This window comes from Hypanus sabinus, chromosome 8 (assembly GCF_030144855.1).
Source record: "Hypanus sabinus isolate sHypSab1 chromosome 8, sHypSab1.hap1, whole genome shotgun sequence".
Classification (NCBI taxonomy): Eukaryota; Metazoa; Chordata; class Chondrichthyes; order Myliobatiformes; family Dasyatidae; genus Hypanus; species Hypanus sabinus.
The window spans coordinates 28,208,325-28,228,855 of record NC_082713.1 but is presented as its reverse complement, the minus strand read 5'-3'; the positions used below and the strand labels follow the sequence as shown (position 1 = coordinate 28,228,855).

Sequence of the window (20,531 nt, the reverse complement as noted above, 5' to 3'; positions counted from 1 at the left end):
CGAGAGAGTAGAGCAGTGGGCTAAGCACACACCCCTGAGGGTGAGTCAGTGAGGTGGAGATGTTATTTCTGATTCACACAGATTGTGGTCTTCAGGTTAGGAAGTTGAGGATCCAATTGCAGAGGGAGGTATAGAAGCCCAGGTTTTGGAGCTTTTCGATCAGTACTGTAGGAGTGATTGTGTTAAATGTTGATCTGTAGTCAGTCTGTAGCTCTGAGCATTATTTGCATGGATTAGTCTTAGAATAATTAATCTGGCGTTTAAACTTCTAGCCAAGGATTTTACAGGTAGATACTTTCATCAAGTTAATTGAACATAAAAGAACAAAAATCCTGATCAGTTTAAAAAAAACTTTTCTTAAAGTTTCCCCGTATGATCCATGCATAAATTCATGACATCCATTTCACATTGGTTGTATTATTCAACATACATAACTTTAGATGCTGGCATATATTCTGGTTTTAATCCATTGCAACTGTAGGACTGACACCAGTGACGAATGTCCTTTTAATCCCCACAATTGCTTTATCTCATTCTAATGACTAGTATTCCACACAAATGTTTCCTCAGCTGTAAAAATTATGTTTAAGTTTGCAATCAATCCCAAGTTCTTTGTTTGACACTGTTCCACATTCATTTACTGCATTATTATGTATGGTACTTGATTACTTCTGTTTGTTACTGAATGCCTCTCCATATCCGCTGGAAGAATCCTAAAAGCGCTTGCATTTAAAATTGTGTTCATTTTCAGAAACTCACCTCAGGGAGGGAGAGATATAAGAGTGACCATGTCAGTTCTGCTACAGCAAATCTGGAGATCATTAACAACATGCCTTCTTGTAGCTTTACGGTTGATGGTTTCTGTATATAAAATTTATAAAGCTTTCTATGTTTCAAATCGAAAGCAATATGTCTCCCACATTATTACTGTTCCATTGTATTCATCCATCTTGATTCTGTACAACTTGTATTCTAGATTCTGTGGCCTTTCGTTTCCTTATTTATTGTCATCCCCTGCTCTATAATGTGCTTAATATTGCCTCCATCTTAACCTTTGGCATTGTCCATCCATCGAGTAAGCTCAGTAGCTTAGTGGTTAGCACAATGTTTTATAGTACAGGTGATCGGGTTCAATTCCAGCTGCTACCTTTAAGGAGTTTATATGTTCTCCCTGTGACAGTATGGGCTTCCTCTGGGTGCTTCGGTTTCCTCCCACAGTCCAAAGGTATACTGATTGGTAGGTTAATTGGTCATTGTAAATTGTCCTGTGATTAGGCTAGGGTTAAATTGTGGATTGCTGGGCAGCATGGCTCGAGTGCTGAAGGACCTATCTTGATAAACAGATAGATAAATAAAACCCACAGCCTCATGAACACCTCCTTCAAATAAGATTACAACTGAAACAATTGATTCATTTATTGCCCTGAAATACAATGCAAGCACTAAAGCTTGAAATGTAGATATAGAATGTATTTAATTCAAATTCTCTTTCAAATTGATATTTTAACAAGTGTTTTGAATGTTTGCTTGGTGGCAGCCAAATGTTCTTTCACTTATTAGGAGTTTACTCCATCTGCCACAATCCCTTACTGAGCTGCTTTTAAATGAATAAAGTAGACTTCAAGTAGGATTAAAGATGAATTCTCACCATGCAATCCAAGGAATGTTTTGTTTACTCTAAAGAACATTGCAATACTTTGGTCAATAGGTTGGGGTTGCATTGATACTAACTTTGGATTAATACTGATACTTTATACCCTGTTGTCTAACTGATTAAAGCTCCTTTGCTGCGTTCCTCATCTGATGCTTTATATGCTCCTGGCTTCCCAACATCAAAGTCAGTGTCTTGGAGTGTTCTTGAAAAGGTTGCTCCTAACCAAAAAACACTTCACAATTTTGCTTACATGTTCTGCAAAACAAAATCCACACTGTGTATTACTTAAGAGAAATTTTGGAAATACTTTAGCTAATCAATGTATGTGGAAGTACAAAATGTTTGTAAATAGAATTAAAGTTTCAGGTCAGTTCTAAATTGATGTCTGGAATGCAGTAATCAAAAGACCGAAACTCTGAAATGTCCCCAGTAATTATAATGAGCTGTGCAATAAAAGAAGTGACCTTGATAAAGTATGAACTTTATTTGCTTGTTCTTGTTGACATAGCAGTAAATCCTTGGCCTTTTCTCAACAAGTATGCTTTCTATGTTCTGTGACTTCACTTGTGTTTTAAAATACTCTGGTTTCTCAGTCTAGGACTTGCAATGGATAATTAAAGTTATATTTTCCTGCAGAGTTTCAGTTTGCATAAACGTACAAGCTGTCTTTATTTTCATTTTTGCCAGCACCTTTTCTGTAGTGCATTTTCAGTTAACATAGGATTAATTTTGAAAAGGTAGCAACAGAAAGCCTTACCTTATGAGTGTTCCAGCGTATTTCCAGCATCCCAGATGCAAGTTTTCATTTGGTCTGAATGAAGCTAACATGTCCAGTTTCCATATGGGATCAGTTCTCCGTTTATTAACTCTCATTGCTCTCTTCTAACGTCACCATTTGATGCTGGATCATGTGTTAATTTTCATTAACTGATTTTAAAAATGAATAATGGAGTTTTTATCATTGGTCAAGGCAGTTGAGTTTTATCTCCTTCCATAATCAGAATCAGGTTTAATATCACTGGCATATGTCATGAAATGTTTTACCTTTACGGCAGCAGTACAATAAATATATGATAAATATAGAGAAAAACCTATTACAATAAGTGTATGTGTATATATACTAGTTATGTTAAAATAAGTGCAAAAACAGAAATAAAAAGTAGTGAGGTAGTATTCATGGGTTCAATGTTCATTTAGAAATTGGATGGCAGAGGACAAGACACTGTTCCTGAATTACTGAGTGTGTACCTTCAGCCTTCTATACCTCCTTCTCAGTGGCAACAATGAGAAGAGGGCATGTCCTGGGGATGGTGGGGATCCACGAAGGAGGTGACTAATTTTAGAAGTTTCTGCAAACTTGTGCAGTAGCCTTCCTTATACCAGCCAGTGAGAATGCTCTCCATGGTCCATTGGTGAAGCTTTTGAGTATTTTAGCTGACAAACCAATTTCCTCATTTCATTTCCTCATGTCTTGCCTTCTTTATAGCTGTATCAACATGTTTAAGTCCAGGTTAGGTCCTCAGAGATATTGACACCCAGGAATTTGAAATTGCTCACACTGGCCAGTTTAGAATCCTCAATGAAGTCCACAATCAGCTGTTTGGTCTTGCTTACATTAAGTACAAGGTTGTTGCTACGACAGCACTCAACTGATTGGTATGGCTCACCCCTGTATGCCCTTTCATCACCATCTGAAATTCTGCCAATAGTGGTTGTATCATCAGCAAATTTATAGATGGCATTTGAGCTAAGTGTAGGCACATAGTCATGGGTGTAGAGAGAGTAGAGCAGTGAGCTAAGCACACATCCCTGTGGTGTACCAGTGTTGATTGTCAGCGAGGTGGGGATGTTATTTCTGATCTGCACAGATTGGAAGTCAAGGATCCAGTTGCAGAGGGAGGTACAGAGGCCTAGGTTGTGTGACTTTTCGATTAAGACTGTAAGAATGATGGCGTTAAATGCTCATACATCCTGATGTATATGCATTGCCCAGGTGTTCCAAGGCCAGAAAGCCATTAAGGTCATGTCTGCTGTAGATCTATTGTGGCGATAGGCAAGTTGCAGTGGGCCCAGGTCCTACCTGAGACAGGTGTTGATTCTAGCTATGACCAACCTCTCATAGCATTTCATCACCGTAGATGTGAGTGCTACTGAACGATGGTCCTTAAGGCATCTGACATTGTTCTTCTTGGGCACCAGTGTAATTGTTGTCCTTTTGAAACAGGTGGAGCTTGTGACCACAGCAATGAGAGATTTCCTGACTTTCAATAGTTTGGTTTACTGCCTGTATCTTTGTCAGTGGTCTTTATCCCACCTTCTGCCTGCGAGTTCCAAAAGAAACTGTTGGCATTAGGCCACTTGAAGGAAAGCACATCCTGCGCTTGTCCAGGCCTACTGTAATTCTTGACTTGCTGGATAATAGATGCTACTGCACCTGTCAGTACATTCCATTACTAGAGTGCGACAAAGCCTAATTATGCTGGAGGAATTGCCTGGTGGTCCTGCACCAAACCTTGCATGGAATCAAAACCCCTATTTCATTTCATAGGGTATTCTCTGCCTCTGGTGATAAAATCAAATTATTTTCTCAGAATCGGGTTTAATATCTTCAACATATGCTGTTAAATTTGTTGACTTTGCAACAGCAGTACAGTGCGATACATAATAATAGAGAGAAACTAAATTATAGTGTGTGTGTGTATATGTATGTATATAACATAAGTAGTGGGAAAATAGAAAGCATTTTAATGGCTTTAATTATTTTTAACACTTTAATACACTTGAACTACTTAATATTTAATTTCCACAATCAATACTAATTTTAAAAGCTCTTAAAATTTTGTAGTGCTTGGCCCAACTTACATAGATTCTGGAATATAGAGCAATGACACTGTGTGTATGAGGCCTACTTGTCATCTGAATCTTGCCTCTCAATTCTAAGGTGTCGTTGGCTTTATGCTTCTGGGTCATTTAAATGTGGTAACCCTTATTCAGCACAATATGGCTCACTTTGCTAGTTAGTTTTCATCCTTTGGGAATTTTCAATGCTAGTGGTTCTCCAAAGGAGATACTAAGGATATAATTTTACTTCACCAAATACCATTTTACAAAGAATATCCTGGTAAATATTTTGTTTCTCTAGGTTGGTTTGTGAGGTACTGCTGTAGTTCTTCATGAAATTGTCTTTATGTAATCCACCGTAAAAAAAAACAGATTTCTGAATTTTAAATTCCTTCTGAATATTTTCTTGTGAATCATCCTGAGACATTTCACTACATTGAAGTTTAGCTATGCTTGATCGGGTGTTGGCCGTTTTAATTATTTTTTCTTTAACTGGGTTCTTTTGGATTTCTTTCCTTGTGGCTACCTGTAAGCAAACAAATCTCAAGGCTGTATAATTTATACATTCTTTAATAATAAATGGTCTCTGAATCTTTGATATTGTATTAGTAGTCTGGCCACAGTGACAGCTCCTTGGAAAGCATGTTTCAATATTTTGAATTTTTACTCTATTGAAGGGGTGAAAACTCTTGCTTTTGAATCTGCTTTTGGGCTGTGCCTTAATTAAGTTTTTGAATGAATTAAATTTCTAGAAAGGAAAGGTATAGAGACCAAGTGAAAAATATAGGGACTATCCATTGTCGGTATAAAACATCCATGTTAATTCAGAAGTGCAATGGTAGCCTATCACAGATGTTCTGTTGTTATGTGGTAATTACTGGACCATGCAATGATAAAATAAATTCTGTATTAAACTACAAAGCTACAGAAGTTGGGAAGGAGTAACAAGTATTTTGGGAGGCTGATGTGTGAGGAGTTAAGAAAATTGATACATACGTATTATTCTGTTTTGTGACTGTCTTTGGAAAGTATAAAGGTATAAGCAGAGTTGGCATGGATTTGAGTTGGAAGGTTGTGCATGATTAATTTACTAGAATTCTTTGGGAATGTGACCAGTAGAATAGATGAGGGCTTACCCTTAATGTGGATAGTGTGGAGTGCTGTCACAGGTTACAGCGATACATTGATAATATGCAAAACTGGGCTGAGAAGTGGCAGATTGCGTTCAACCCAGATAAGTGTGAGGGGGTTCATTTTGGTAGGTCAAATATGATGACAGAATAGAGTATTAATGGTAAGACTCTTCGCAGTGTGGAGGATCAGAGGGATCTTGGGGTCCATCGGACACTCAAGGCTACTGCGCAGGTTGACTCTGTGGTTAAGAAAGCATATGGTGCATTGACCTTCATCAATTGTAGAATTGAATTTCGGAGCTGAGAGGTAATGTTGCAGCTATATAGGACCTTGGTTAGACCCCACTGGAGTACAGTGCTCAGTTCTGGTCGCCTCACTATAGGAAGGATGTGGAAACCATAGAAAGGGCACAGAGGAGATTTACAAGGATGTTGCCTGGATTGGGGAACATGCCTTATGAGAACAGGTTGAGTGAACGGTCTTTTTTCCTTGGAGTGACAGAGGATGAGAGGTGACCTGATAGAGGTACATAAGATGATGAGAAGGATTGATCGTGTGGATAGTCAGAGGCTTTTTACCCCAGGGCTGAAATGGCTAGCACGAGAGGACAGTTTTAAGGTGCTTGGAAGTAGGTACAGAGGAGATGTCAGGGGTAAGTCTTTTACGCAGAGACTGGTGTGTGTGTGTGTGTGGAACAGGCTGCCGGCGATGATGGTGGAGGCGGATACGATGGGGTCTTTTAAGAGTCTCCTAGATAGGTACATGGAGCTGAGAAAATAGAGGGCTATGGGTAACCTAGGTAATTTCTCAGGTAAGGACCTGTTCGGCACAACTTTGTGGGCCAAAGGGTCTGTATTTTGCTGTAGGTTTTTCTATGTTTCTAACCAGTGAATGTGAAGAATTTAGATTTCTGTAAAGTCCCATGCAGGAGTTGGAGGTTATATACTTACATGGATTGAGAATTTGTTACAGGACAGAACAGTGTAGGAAAAACCAGATCTTTCTTGGCTGTCTGACATTACAGTCCCCAAAGCAAAGAACTGCCTTCTTGATTAATCTGTATATTAAAAATGGTGAATGCTGCTGTTTCTGTCATTGCTTTACTTTTAGTGCATACCAGCAAGGTTTCCGCTACTACTGTTTTCAGATGGAAATGGATCTACCTGTTTGGAAACTAGAGTTGTTTTGTTTAGAGACTTTACATGGGATAGGAACAGGAAAATTAATGTAGTGAAGGGAGTTAGGATAAAAACAATAGATGTCTTAAGATTGGATGTAGTTCATTTTGGTCCAAGATGGGGAGGAAAACAGACTTTCTTAAACTTTCCATTTCTATCTTTTCTAATTCATGCACACACATGGTAAAACTGTCCAATATTTCTGACACAAAATGCTGGTGGAACACAGCAGGCCAGGCAGCATCTATAGGGAGAAACGCTGTTGACGTTTTGGTCCTGACGAAGGGTCTCAGCCCGAAACGTCGACAGCGTTTCTCCCTATAGATGCTGCCTGGCATGCTGTGTTTCACCAGCATTTTGTGTGTGTTGTTGTTTGAACTTCCAGAATCTGCAGATTTCCTCGTGTTTGCTCAATATTTCTGATATTAGTGCAGGAATAGCATTCCTGATCCAATCCTGCTTCTGGAATTGGGATAACTTAATTCAATTTAATTTAATTCAACAGTGTTGGTCTTAAGACATTATTCTCTATTTCTCTGTAGTTAGGTCTTGGTTCCACTAAAACTATAATAAAGTTTTGTTTTGAGCCTTGGAAGGCTTTTCTACCATGGTAGATGATGTATTTTAAAATATATGCAGTGACTAAGCATTGTTTGAAGGGTGGTTCAAGTTTAAGGTAGTCATTGGGCTTTCATATGCCTCCAGCTATGAATGTGCTGGATTTTTATGTTAGTCATAGAGTTAGACAGCACAAAAACAGATGCTTTGGCTCAAGTAATCTGGGTTGACAAAGCTGTCTTTCTTTGTTCTTTATGCCTTTTATTTGTCCCATATGCCTATGTTTGGCCCACATCCCACAAAATCTTTCCTATACATATCTGTCCAAATTTCTTTTAAATATTGTAATTGTACTCATCTCTACCACTTCAGATCTAACAGATCTTTGAACATACTCAGCACCCTCTGTATGGGGAAAAAAAAACTTGCCTCTCAGATTCCCTTTAAATCTTTTCCACCTCATCTTAAACCTATGGTCCCTTGTTTTGGATTCTCCTACCCCGGGAGAAAGTCTGGGAGAAATCCATCATATCTATACCTCCCTTGATTTTATAAGCCTGTAATAACTTCACCTGTTGACATCCTCCACTCTTGGGTAAACAGTCCCAGTGACAAATTTGTTTGTATGATTTAGTTTGTGTCCTGCTTATATGTTGTACCCAAATGAATTGCTCTTAATTTCTACCTGTTAATTATAAACTAATATGTCTGCATATGCTGGAAGGTCACTGTACCACAGCTTATAGTATAGCATATGACAGCAATAGGCAGAGGGCAGAAGAGATTCACCAGAATTTTGCCTAGAATGGAGGGCTGCGAGAGTGAATAGGCTGGGCTTATTCTCACTAAGCATAGGAAGCTAAGCGGGTGACCTTAATAAAGGTTTATAAAATTGAGGGGCACAGACAGGATGGTCTTTCTCCTCCTCCCAGCCTCTGAGTAATAAGTTGAATTAGAGGGCAGAAGTTTAAAGGGAAAAGGAAGAAATTTAAAGGGGACGGGGGGGTGTGGAGGAAGAGGTAAGTTATTCACACATCTGTTTATCTGGTAAGAGCTGCACAAGGTGTGATGGTAGAGGCAAATACACTTACGGCATTTTACAGGCATACAAATAGGTGCTTAGACATGGTGATACAGGCCTATTGCTGACAAATGGGATTAGCATAGATGGACATTAGTCAGCACAGGAGAGGTGGGCTGAGGTGACCCATTTCCATGTTGTGCGATTTGTACAAGAACTTTAAGGCATTGACAATGTTATTTTAATAAGACTATAAGATAATGGAAACTGTCCATTCAGCCCATCGAGTCTGCTCCGCCATTCAATATTGGGCTGATCCAATTCTTCTAGTCATCTCCACTCCCCTGCCTTCTCCCCATACCCTTTGATGTCCTAACTAATCAAGAACCTATCTATCTCTGCCTTAAATACATGCAATGACTTGGCCTCCACAGCCTCTCGAGGCAACAAATTCCACTGATTTACTACCCTCTGACTGAAGTAATTTCTCAGCATCTCTGTTCTAAATGGATGTCCTTCAATCCTGAAGTCGTGCCCTCTTGCCCTACCATGGGAAATAACTTTGCCGTATGTAATCTGTTTGGGCCTTTTAACATTCGGAACGTTTCTATGAGATCCCCCCTCATTCTCTTGAACTCCAGGGGATACAGCCCAAGAGCTGCCAGACATCCCTCATACGATAACCCTTTCATTCCTGAGTTTTGGTGATTTGATGAGAATATGTGTTGATGAAATTCATAGGGCATTTCTCCAAATCATTCCTCATTTGTATCAGTACCTTTTCCATAAATAAATGCATATGCACACAATGCTTCATGTTCAACTAGCGTTTGCTACTCTTAAAAGCAAAGTGCTGCAGATGTGACTAATCGAGCAAAACAGACTTTACTTCAAATGTTAACTACCTTCATTAATGGTTCCTACACAGAGAACAAGTCTATTTATAATTAATATTTTACACTATTTAGTCACTATTTGTGGAATTTGTTGCCACTGGCAGCTGTGGAGGGCCAGGTCTTTGGGAGGCAGAGATTGGCAGGTTCTTGATTAAACACAGCAGCAAAGGTTGCAGAGAGAAGGCCAAAGATGGGGGTTGAGGAGGAAAGAACAGGATCAGCCATGATTGAATGTCTGAGCAGTCTCAATGAGTCAAATGGCTTAATTCTGTTTCTATGTCTTATGATCTTATACACTGAGCTTTTCCTGCCATTCTTTAGGCCACAGAGTGGTTGATACTGCTCCATACACTTTTCATTGAGTTGTATTGTGATGAAAATAGAATCCATGTTGCAGTTCCATGTGCAACCCTTTAACCGCTGGGATGAAAAGATTGAGGTGAGAATTGATGATGACTTGTAGCAAACAGCAGGGAGAGCTCTCTATCGTTGCTATAGTTAGTCTTGTTCCATTGAAGATGTGGGAAATTAGATTGAATTAGTCTTTGAATACCTCACAGCCAAGCTTAGTACTTGTAGGGATATTATCTTAGTACTTAGTACTTGTAGGGATATTATCTATTCCCAATGTTTTTTTTTTTGTCTTTGGCTTCATATGGTCTTTCGACAACTAATCAGTCAGGAATGGTGGGAAGTCTGGATAAGATAGTTTGTCAAATAGTTTTCATCATGCATCAGGCACGATTCAGGAGTTCTTTGGAGTATTTCTTTCAGTGAATCTTTATGTCAGGCTCTGCCAACTTCTGTTCTTGGTTGTCAGTTGCTTATTTGGGCCACAGATGGCCTTGATAGTATTCAACCAGATCAGAATTAGGTTTATTATCTCCAGCATGTGACTGTTAACTTAGCAGCAGCAGTTCAATGCAATACATAATCTAGCAGAGAGAAAAAAAAAATAATAATAATAATAAATGACCAGCAGTGTGTTTCAGGGATCTGTTCTGGGATCCTTACTCATTGTGATTTTTATAAATGACCTGGATGAGGAAGTGGAGGGATGGGTTAGTAAGTTTGCTGATGACACAAAGGTTGGAGGTGTTGTGGATAGTGTGGAGGGCTGTCAGAGGTTGCAGCGGGACATTGAAACGATGCAAAACTGGGCTGAGAAGTGGCAGATGGAGCTCAACCCAGCGGTTTAGTTTGGTAGGTCAAATATGATGGTGGAATATAGTATTAATGGTAAGACTCTTGGCAGTGTGGAGGACCAGAGGGATCTTGGGGTCAGAGTCCACAGGATGCTCAAAGCAGCTGCGCAGGTTGACTCTGTGGTTAAGAAGGTGTATGGTGTATTGGCCTTATTTAATTGTGGAATTGAAGTTAGGAGCCGAGAGGTAATGTTGCGGCTATATAGGACCCTGGTCAGACCTCACTTGGAGTGCTGTGCTCAGTTCTGGTCACCTCACTACAGGAAGGATGTGGAAGCCATAGAAAGGGTGCAGAGGAGCTTTACGAGGATGTTGCCTGGATTGGGGAACATGCCTTATGAGAATAGGTTGAGTGAACTGAGCCTTTTCTCCTTGGAGCAACGGAGGGAGAGAGGTACCTGATAGAGGTGTTTAAGATGATGAGAGGCATTGATCGTGTGGATAGTCAGAGGCATTTTCCCAGGGCTGAAATGGTTGCCACAAGAGGACACAGGTTTAAACTGCTGGGGAGTAGGTACAGAGGAGATGTCAGGGGTAAGTTTTTTACACAGAGAGTGGTGAGTGTGTGGAATGGGCTGCCAGTGATGGTGGTGGAGATGGATACGATAGGGTCTTTTAAGAGACTTTTGGGTAGGTACATGGAGCTTAGTAAAATAGAGGACAGTGGGTAAGCCTAGTAATTTCTAAGGTAGGGACATGTTCGGCACAACTTTCTGGGCTGAAAGGCCTGTATTGTGCTGTAGGTTTTCTATGTTTCTATAATAAATAAAATAAAAATTAATAATAATAAATAAATAATTGGGTTGTGTATATTGAATAGATTTTAAAAATGTACAAAAACAGAAAGACTGTATATTGTTTTAAAAGTGAGGTAGTGTCCAAAGATTCAATGTTCATTTAGGAATCGAATGGCAGAGGGGAAGAAGCTGTTCCTGAATCGCTGATTGTGTGCCTTCAGGCTTTTGTACCATAGTAACAGTGAGAAAAGGACATGCCCTGGGTGCTGGAGGTCCTTAATAATGGACACTGCCTTTCTGAGACACTGCTCACTAAAGATGTCTTGGGTACTTTGTAGGCTAGTACCCGAGATGGAGCTGACTAAATTTACAACCTTCTGCAGCTTCTTTCGGTTCTGTGCAGTAGCACCTCCATAGCAGACAGTGATGCGGCCTGTCAGAATATTCTCCACGGTACAACTATAGACGTTTTGTGTATTTATTGACATGCCAAATCTCTTCAAACTCCTAATAAAATATAGCCGCTGTCTTGCCTTCTTTATAACTACATCGATATGTAGGGACTAGGTTAGATCCTCAGAGATCTTGACACCCAGGAATTTGAAGCTGTTTACTCTCTTCACTTCTGATCCACCTATGAGGATTGATTGTTTTCCTTTGCCTTACCCTTCTTGAAGTCCACAGTCAGCTCTTTCGTCTTGCTGATGTTGTGCCAGGCTTTTGCTGTGACACCACTCCACCAGTTGGCATATCTCACTCCTGTATGCCCTCTCGTCACCTCCTGAGATTCTACCAACGATGGTTATATCGTCAGCAAATTTATAGATGGTATTTGAGCTGTGCCTAGCCACACAGTCATGCGTATATAAAGAGTAGAGTCGTGGGCTAAGCACACACCCCTGAGGTGCTCCAGTGTTGATCATCAGCGAGGAGGATATGTTATCACCAATCCACACAGATTGTGGTCTTCTGGTTAGGAAGTCGAGGATCCAATTGCAGAGGGAGGTACAGAGGCCCAGGTTCTGCAACTTCTCAATCAGGATTGTGGGAATGATGGTATTACATGCTGAGCTATAGTCGATGAACAGTATCCTGACGTAGGTATTTGTGTTATCCAGGTGGTCTAAAGCCATGTGGAGAGCCTTTGAGATTGCATCTGCCGTTGATCTATTGTGGCGATAGGCAAATTGCAGTGGGTCCAGGTCGTTGCTGAAGCAGGAGTTCAGTCTAGTCATGACCAACCTCTCAAAACATTTCATCATTGTAGATGTGAGTGCTACAGGGCGATAGTCATTAAGGCAGCCCACATTATTCTTCTTAGGCACTGGTATAATTGTTGCCTTTTTGAAGCAAGTGTGAACTTCCGCCCACAACGGTGAGAGGTTGAAGAATCTGCACCTCATGATTGTCATCAGGTTGCTGGATCTCCTGCTCGCTTTCCACTCACCGTCTGTTCTATAGTTTACAGATATTTTGTTGGACCTTTCCCTTGGTACCTGTGGAGATGTTCATTTTTCCTTGAGATGTTAGGGGAGATTCAAACGAGAGGACATGATTTGAGAGTTAGGGGGCAGAAGTTTAAGGGAAACACGAGGGGATATTTCTTTACTCAGAGAGTGATAGCTGTGTGGAATGAGCTTCCTGTAGAAGTAGTAGAGGCCAGTTCAGTTGTGTCATTTAAGGTAAAATTGGATAGGTATATGGACAGGAAAGGAGTGGAGGGTTATGGGCTGAGTGCGGGTAGGTGGGACTAGGTGAGATTAAGAGTTCAGCATGGACTAGGAGGGCCGAGATGGCCTGTTTCCGTGCTGTGATTGTTATATGGTTATATGTGATGGAGCTTCTAAAGCTGAAATGCTTTACAGTTGCAGTTAATAAGATCCTACAAACTCTGGCCATTCTCATCAAATAAATTCAGATTCCTGGTGTTTTCATGAATCATAATTATGGTGCATTTCCAGTCAGACATTGTCAGATGCGATGGCTCATTTTTTGCTGGGAGTAGTCAGGTTATCTGTGAATTTTGTACCACTATGCATACCCTTTCTTGACCTCCTTGATGCCTTTGGCTCAGTCAGTTGGGCCATCCTTCTCAAATATGGCTGCCAGCAGAAATTCTTGATCTTGAGTTTGTGTCATGATGCCATGCACGTCTTGATTCTAACCAATGAGATCCAAAAAGGCAGCTTCATTTTCCAAGCATCATCTCCAATCTTTCTTCCCATATTGCTGTACCAATGGCAAGGTTCCCAGTGGAGTCGGATCAACTTTCAGGACTGGTGGGAAATGATTCAATGTCCAGTACTGACCTGCACAATTCAGCCCAACCCATTGCCAAAATTTGCAGGTCCTGGTCTGACTTAATTTACTGAACAGGAGTGGAAGCAAGTTATTTATGAACTCAAGGAATGCATAAGTAAGAAGGTTGTTCCTTAGCTTTGCACTTTGCTTCCACTGATCGGTCTGTGTAATGGCAGTGTGATATGTTCTTTGCAGGTTTGGCAAAAGTTGTCATTTAAATGTAGCCAACAGTAAGGCAACTGCATGATTAAATCTGTTGTAATTGCAAAGATAGTATGGTTCTGGTTTAGTTTGTTGAATTACCTGTAGACAATAGCCAAAAAGCCTCTTGTGAAGTCCCCAAGCCTTTGCATATGGTAAGAGCCAAATGAAATGCATATAACCTCCAATCCTTGAGACAAATAGTTTCTCAATATGACAGAGGTCTAATTTTGTAATATAAAGAAAAGCAAGACTTTCTAACATACCTTTGCTTGATTTCATTCAACGTGAGCAAATTAATGGTTGAGAAAGTTGCTGAGAATAATGTGCAAATGCTTTTGTCATCTCTATCTGCTGTTGAGTGATGCTTCAAAGTATAAAACAAAACAAAATAAACTATTTGTGAAATAAGGTGGTTTGCTTTGGAATTGTCAGCTTGTGACAGAAACAAAACAAATTCCGTCATTGAAAACTGAATAGTATCAAGCATACATCTATAAATGTAGATCCGTTCATGTTATTTAATCATTCTTTTCTCTTTATTTCCTGCTTTGGTAATTACTGTGAAAATGATTCCTTCCAGCTGCAACATGTTAACAGCATTATGCATGACTTTATGCTGAAATCACAGTGGGCCTAGTCCTCTGTAATTTTAGTGGGGCTTCAGTATTGTTTCATTTTGCTGTGTTAAATGTGTACATAGGATGATAATTGTGATCTGAGTTCACTAGACATAAATATGATTGAGGGTTTAGACATTTCTGAACCTAATCCAAATTTTTGGATTAAATTTCAGCTTCACCATTCATTTCCAGCCATTCACGTGTAAAACTTGCATTTAAATTGTATTCTTCATGCCTGCAAAGTTCCTCTGGGCACCTCCGCGAATTACTCTTAGTGCAGGTAGTGTTGTTTGAACAAAATGGCAGCCATAGTTTGCACAAGTCTTACAGATAACATTGATAAATGACTTGGTTATCTGTTATTTGATGTAGGTATACAGATAAATATTGGCAGCAAGGTTCTTTCTCATTTAAAAATGCTATCGCCTAAACCTTAATTCTCATTTTGATCTTTCAAAAACTAATGACCATGTTCATCATTCACTCAGAATTACAAAGTTGAATTGGCTAGATTTTTTTGTTCAAGTATTCCCACCCCCACCTGAACCCACCAAATGGATTGTGAGCAAAAATGATTGGCTCAGTAAAGTGCTAAAGGTATAGAAAAAGGCATCATACTTCATTGTGTGCAACTGGATATCATACAGGGAATTAATAAGTAATGAGGGGAATACAAATCTGGGATTGTTGTCTTCGTGTAAAGTATTTGAGGTGGGTATCGATGTATTTTAATTCTTGCCTGTTTTTGTGCTTCAGTAACAAACTTTATTGGAGTCACTTAGAAAGAATCCTTAATATATTTTCAATAATTTGGAGAAATTAATGGGGATCCTGCTACTGAGCAATGTTTATTGAAGATGTTCACCATAATAGCAGTTAATGTGCTTTTCTTGACTCTTTTCAAATCTTCTAACGTAATTTTTTTTTTTTGCAGATACCATAGTGAAAAGATGACACTGAGTTACTCAGAGTATCTAGCTCACCGTCAGCATCACCACTACCAGAATGGCATTGCACACCCTCTACCACCATACAACCATTATTCCTGACAATGACTTGCATGACCAGTCACTTGATCTTTCAGCAGACCTCTTCCCCGGGGACCCTTCCCCTTCCTGGTCTAGCTATCTCTATTACTGTACCATTTTATGATGATAGTTTCCGTTGCCATAGTGACATACAGCTGTTTCGTTTATGTCAATTTGGCAACGGGTGGAACATTATATTTTTATTCAGCACAGTTTTTTAAAAAATTCCAATGAAATTGTCACTTTTGCTTTTTGCATTCCCAAATTTTCTTAAATCTGTGGATGAATGGAAGGAGAGTTGAGATTGTTTTGCGCTCCAAATTCCAAGAACAGGAATTTTCAGGGTTATATCTTTGTTCAATTACATTTCTTCATTGAGCAGATAAAAACTCTTTAGTTTTCTTTAAGGTTGATTCAGATGCTCTAAATGAGTTTAAAAATCATTATAACATTACTGCTTTTGATTTGCATCAAATTCCTTAAACTAATCATTTTAGTATAAATTTTTAAACTTCTCTTTTATGTTTAAAATGCAGCCTTCAAATTGCAATTACAAAACATGCTGGTTAGTCCTAAGTGTATGTGAGAGCATCAGCTGCTTGTGCTCAGCTTTGCACTTTGGCTCTGTTATAGTCAACAACGCCAAATGTATACACTGAGTACAACTGGAGGCCAGTATTTAACTCCAGTGATCAGATTATTTTCTCCCTAGCTAAATAGGAAAGGGCTAAATTGAATTGCTGAAATATCGTATTATACTTATGTATACATAGAGTGCTCATGATAAAAACTATTCCTCGGAGCTATCCATGGTTGAATATCTATTAGGTATATTTGCCAGATAGCACATAATCATAAGATGCTTCACATCGACCTACTTTTGAATATAAATATTCCTCAGTTGTATTTTCCCTCGAAGGGAAAAGTTAACCATTTTTAATATATCATCATGCTGCTGCAGAATTATCTGAATTTTTCCTTTAAAAAGGAATTCTGAATTGAAATTTGATTTATGGTTTAAAAAGTGTGATTATGCATTACTATCATAACATTGTGAAAGCATTCTTGATTTTTGGGTCTCCATTCTCTTGCTGTTTTATTTCTCCCTCCAAGAATGAGGGTAAAGTATCATGTGATAGATGTTTTTTTTATTGAATCAGTTTACCACCACCAGAGACCATTTATCCATTTATATACATGAGGTACTCCCTTTGGAGTAACTCCTATTTTGTTATTTTGAATAGCTTCAATTAAATATTATAGAATTTTGGAATTCTCTTCTACTCAACAAATCTAGATGGACTCATCTAAAATATCACTAAACTTCTTAATTCTATATCATTCTTTGTTCATTGTGGCTTGGCAGCACAGCATAGTAGTAAGCTTTCTCCTTTAAAACACAATTTTACCACTCCGTTTCGACTGAATCGCCAGAGAAACCAGATTTTTCGGATTGCTTCTAGGAAAGCATAAACATTGATTTAGCCTTTTCCAATCATTAGCCAGGCTGTGACAATTCTTTGGTTCTAGTACATGTAGTCTTTGAGTAAAACAAACATGGTTTGCGTTGAGTTTAATTATAGATAATTGACCTAACATTTTCCTATTCTCTACATTCAGATCTCCAATGATTGCATTAGTCAGTGTGTACATTAGCAATTATACTGTAAGGAGAGAATTAAGACTAAGTGACTGGGCTGTCATGGTGCTATAACTCAGGGAAGCATTAAAATGCACAGTATTTTATGCAACCTGAGGCTGCCAACATATTTTGTAAACACAATATTTTGCTCAGGCACTTATGGTCAGTGTTAGAGGTTTATATTAAGATAATTTATTAAGTTATTTCAAATTTTCTGACTAAGGTGAACTTTTTGAAGAACCAGATATCTCCAGATGCAAAATAAAAGTAGGGTATGTTTGTAAGACTTCCTATTTTCTGCATTCTTACTTTGGATTTCCAGCTTTTGGACAAGTAGATATGAGTTATTTTCAATTCCTTTTCTCCAAATATAGGGCAGTTTTGAACAGGTTACATGTATAAAATTTAACAACATAGTATTACTTTGCTAAGCCTTATGTTTGTCTGCTCTCCTTTTAAGAAAATAAAAATTTGTATCTCTTCAGGGAAAAAGGATGCAGACAACTACCTAAATTAAGTGTTTAGATCTGGCATAAACAGGATTATTACTGGTACCAAAGGACATATTTCTCTTGCCCTGAAAGATTAGATTAACTATTTTTTTTGAGATTTTCATTAAAGCATCATTGAAACAAATCAAATTTGAGGAGCTGTAAGAATTCATAACACGTCTTTAAATTTTTAGCCTTTAATATGACTTTTTTTTTAAGGTTCTTGTACTCCAGAATTATATATTTGAGCCTTAAAGTCAAATATGGCATTCTTCTGAAGATTTTTTAAGATTTGGCTTTATTGATGAAGATCAGCTAAGTTTCAAAGACTCTTTGTCAAAACTGTCTTCATCTAATTTCAGCTTTGATAACAGATGGAATAAACCATGAGTTATGCCTTTGAGTATTCCGGTGGGCAATTTAAAGAAAGTTTCAGGCATTAAATGTTAGGGCTTTCAGACAGTGAATGAAGTTTTGTTTTTATGCTGTGAAAGAGGGCTCAGTATGTTAAGTTGTCGTTTTCGTTGACTCCTTCCATTAGTCACAATGAAAGAATTTTAAGGGTTGTGCATCCACAGTAACACCAAAAGCAATTGTTTAAATTTCACTTGTGTTGCCTTAATTTTGACACAAATAGCACAAAACTGAACAATCTTTTTGGCTGCCAAGTGGAACTTAGTTTACTGAATTTCTACAAACATCATGTCTATCATCTCGGCATGCTCATCCTTTCCCTGAGCTCTCTACTAGTTTTGGGGGGAGGGGGGGAGAAAAAATGGTGCTATACGACGCTGAATAGGTCACGTGACTGGTCATGCTGACTCCGAGATCATATCGGAATAATCTTGATATATGCAGATATTATACAAAACTTTATTACCAGTGTAATAATGATGAAAACAAATATATAAAATCCTGCAGCCTTGCAAGGACGAGGTCAGCAATACTTCCCTGCATGGCGTGGTGGAATGGGACATATCTTGTCGTGTGTAGCTATAGGAGCATGACAGTATGTTCATGCTGGTCAATTTTTTCCTTTGAGAAAATGAATAAACTGAAGCATTAGATATTTAATATTTTTATGGGGCTGTTACATTAAATGCCACCTCTTAAACGTTCACTTTTTATATACTGTTGTGCAGTAGAGGTTACATCGTGTTGTCGTTCAGACTGAACCAAAGATGCCTCCAGCCATGATCTAATGCTGCTGTGAATTAAACCTGCTTTCCAGTCCTTCAAGGTACTGCAGGAGATTTTAATTGTTTTTTTATTTTTGTACAATTTGTAACTGGTTTTGCTAGTAGTATTGATTCAATTAAGTTTAATTTGAAGATTCTCACTGAGCACTGTTGAACATTGATGACTGGTAACTTTGCCATGTGGTGGCTGTATCGAAGAAGCCCACTTGTGTGCCTCTCAGACCTAAGGGTTTCTTTAATCTGTATCTTAGAGACCAGCAGGAAATCTTTATACAAAGATGTGTTTAATTATTTTTGCCATTGTTGTTTGAACTCTTGTTTCTTAATTTTACTCTGGACCCAGTAACTACACTGGTTGTCAATCGCACTGAGAGAGCGAGAGAGTTGTATCAAACTTTTCTAACACATGTATGACAGTTTTTGTACATTGAAGTCAATTCTTTTCTGAATTTTTGGATCTAGTTTCTAAGTTATTTTAGTGTTTTTTTTATATGTTAAAAACAAAATGAGTTAACACTGTCACCAGCAGACTGATTTACCTACTGATGATACAGTGATGCTGGGATAACAACTACCTGGTGTAGCTTGTACCCAAAAATGTTTTCATTGTTAGTAATTGTTGAATAATGGCACCACAGTATATGTGAAGAACTCCCTTTCATTATGACTAGATCCTCCACATTTAAAATTTTACAATTACTATTAGTGTTATGATTGTTGAAATGGGCATTTATAGTATGGTTGTAAGTCAGTGTGGGGGGGACTTTATTATAAAATGATCAGTGGGTCTGTGAGACATGGATTGTGGAACAATGTAGTAGTTTTAACACTATTGTTACATTTTAAACCATTTACATTTTAAACCCAATAAAATATTAATAAGTAATTGGTCTCATTGGTACACAGAATGAAATGAGTGTTTCATGTGCCTAATGTATACTATACTAGTTTTGGACAGATTCAAAAAAAATCTCACAATATTGTGGGTTTAGATGGTTAGTAATGCAATTTTTTGACTGAATGGAGTTTATTTTTAAATGTTATGCAATGGGTGATGGTGGAGGTAACAGGCACTGAAATTATTTCCACTCAAGTTGGGAGAGATACCACTTCAAAAAGTATGAACAGTACTAGTGGACTGAATGGACTTCCAGTCAAGGGAGACTGTTTGCCAATGCTCTGTGAAGGGGAACCACCTACAATCAGAACAACCTGAATTCCAGAATCTACAGAAATCTACAGTGAATTTTTCTAAGCTGAAGATTATGTGAGGAGAGAGGGTGAATCAATAAGGATATTTAGTGAAATATGTGGGGCATTTTCCCCACAATGTTTTTTATCAATAAAAATGCCAATAAAAGCACATACATAATGAATGACTCTATTGAAATTTTGTTAATTGTACATATTTCTCCTCAGTAACCCACCAATGGCTTCAAAATACATTCACAGTTTGTGCTGCTCATAATTTACAATGGTGTAGAATTTAGTTCACAACTGTCTTTGAGTGCAGAATATTTTGAAATGAATTGTCATTGAAGCTATGCTGGCTCTCTGTGATGCATATCCCCTGAAAACTTTCCCAAGTACCATCTGGATCCCCAGTTACCCTGAGTACATCAAAACCAGAAGTATAACGAAGCTAATTTAGATTACATCAGAGTGCTGTCCTTTTTAAAGTAAGTAAAAACAAAATACTCTCAATGATTTACAGAAAGGTAATTGTTGTGCAAATGATTTCTTTAATTTTATCTATTTTGATGTAGATTTCACTTGGGGTGGGGGGGAAATATAGATTCTGGAAACCTGAAGTGCAGCAAGA

General features: G+C 38.4%; 1 protein-coding gene across 2 annotated transcripts in view; it reads left to right on the top strand.

Moving 5' to 3' along the window:
• Nucleotides 1-20,079, top strand: part of LOC132398000 (nuclear protein AMMECR1-like) — an 87,641-nt gene extending 67,562 nt beyond the window's left edge. For both annotated transcript variants that reach the window (XM_059976874.1, XM_059976875.1), the window contains one exon: nucleotides 15,284-20,079. In XM_059976874.1, the coding sequence (XP_059832857.1) occupies nucleotides 15,284-15,398 (115 nt within the window). In that variant the 3' untranslated portion in view covers nucleotides 15,399-20,079. The remainder of the gene's footprint in view (nucleotides 1-15,283) is intronic.
• The last annotated feature ends 452 nt before the right edge of the window (nucleotides 20,080-20,531 follow it).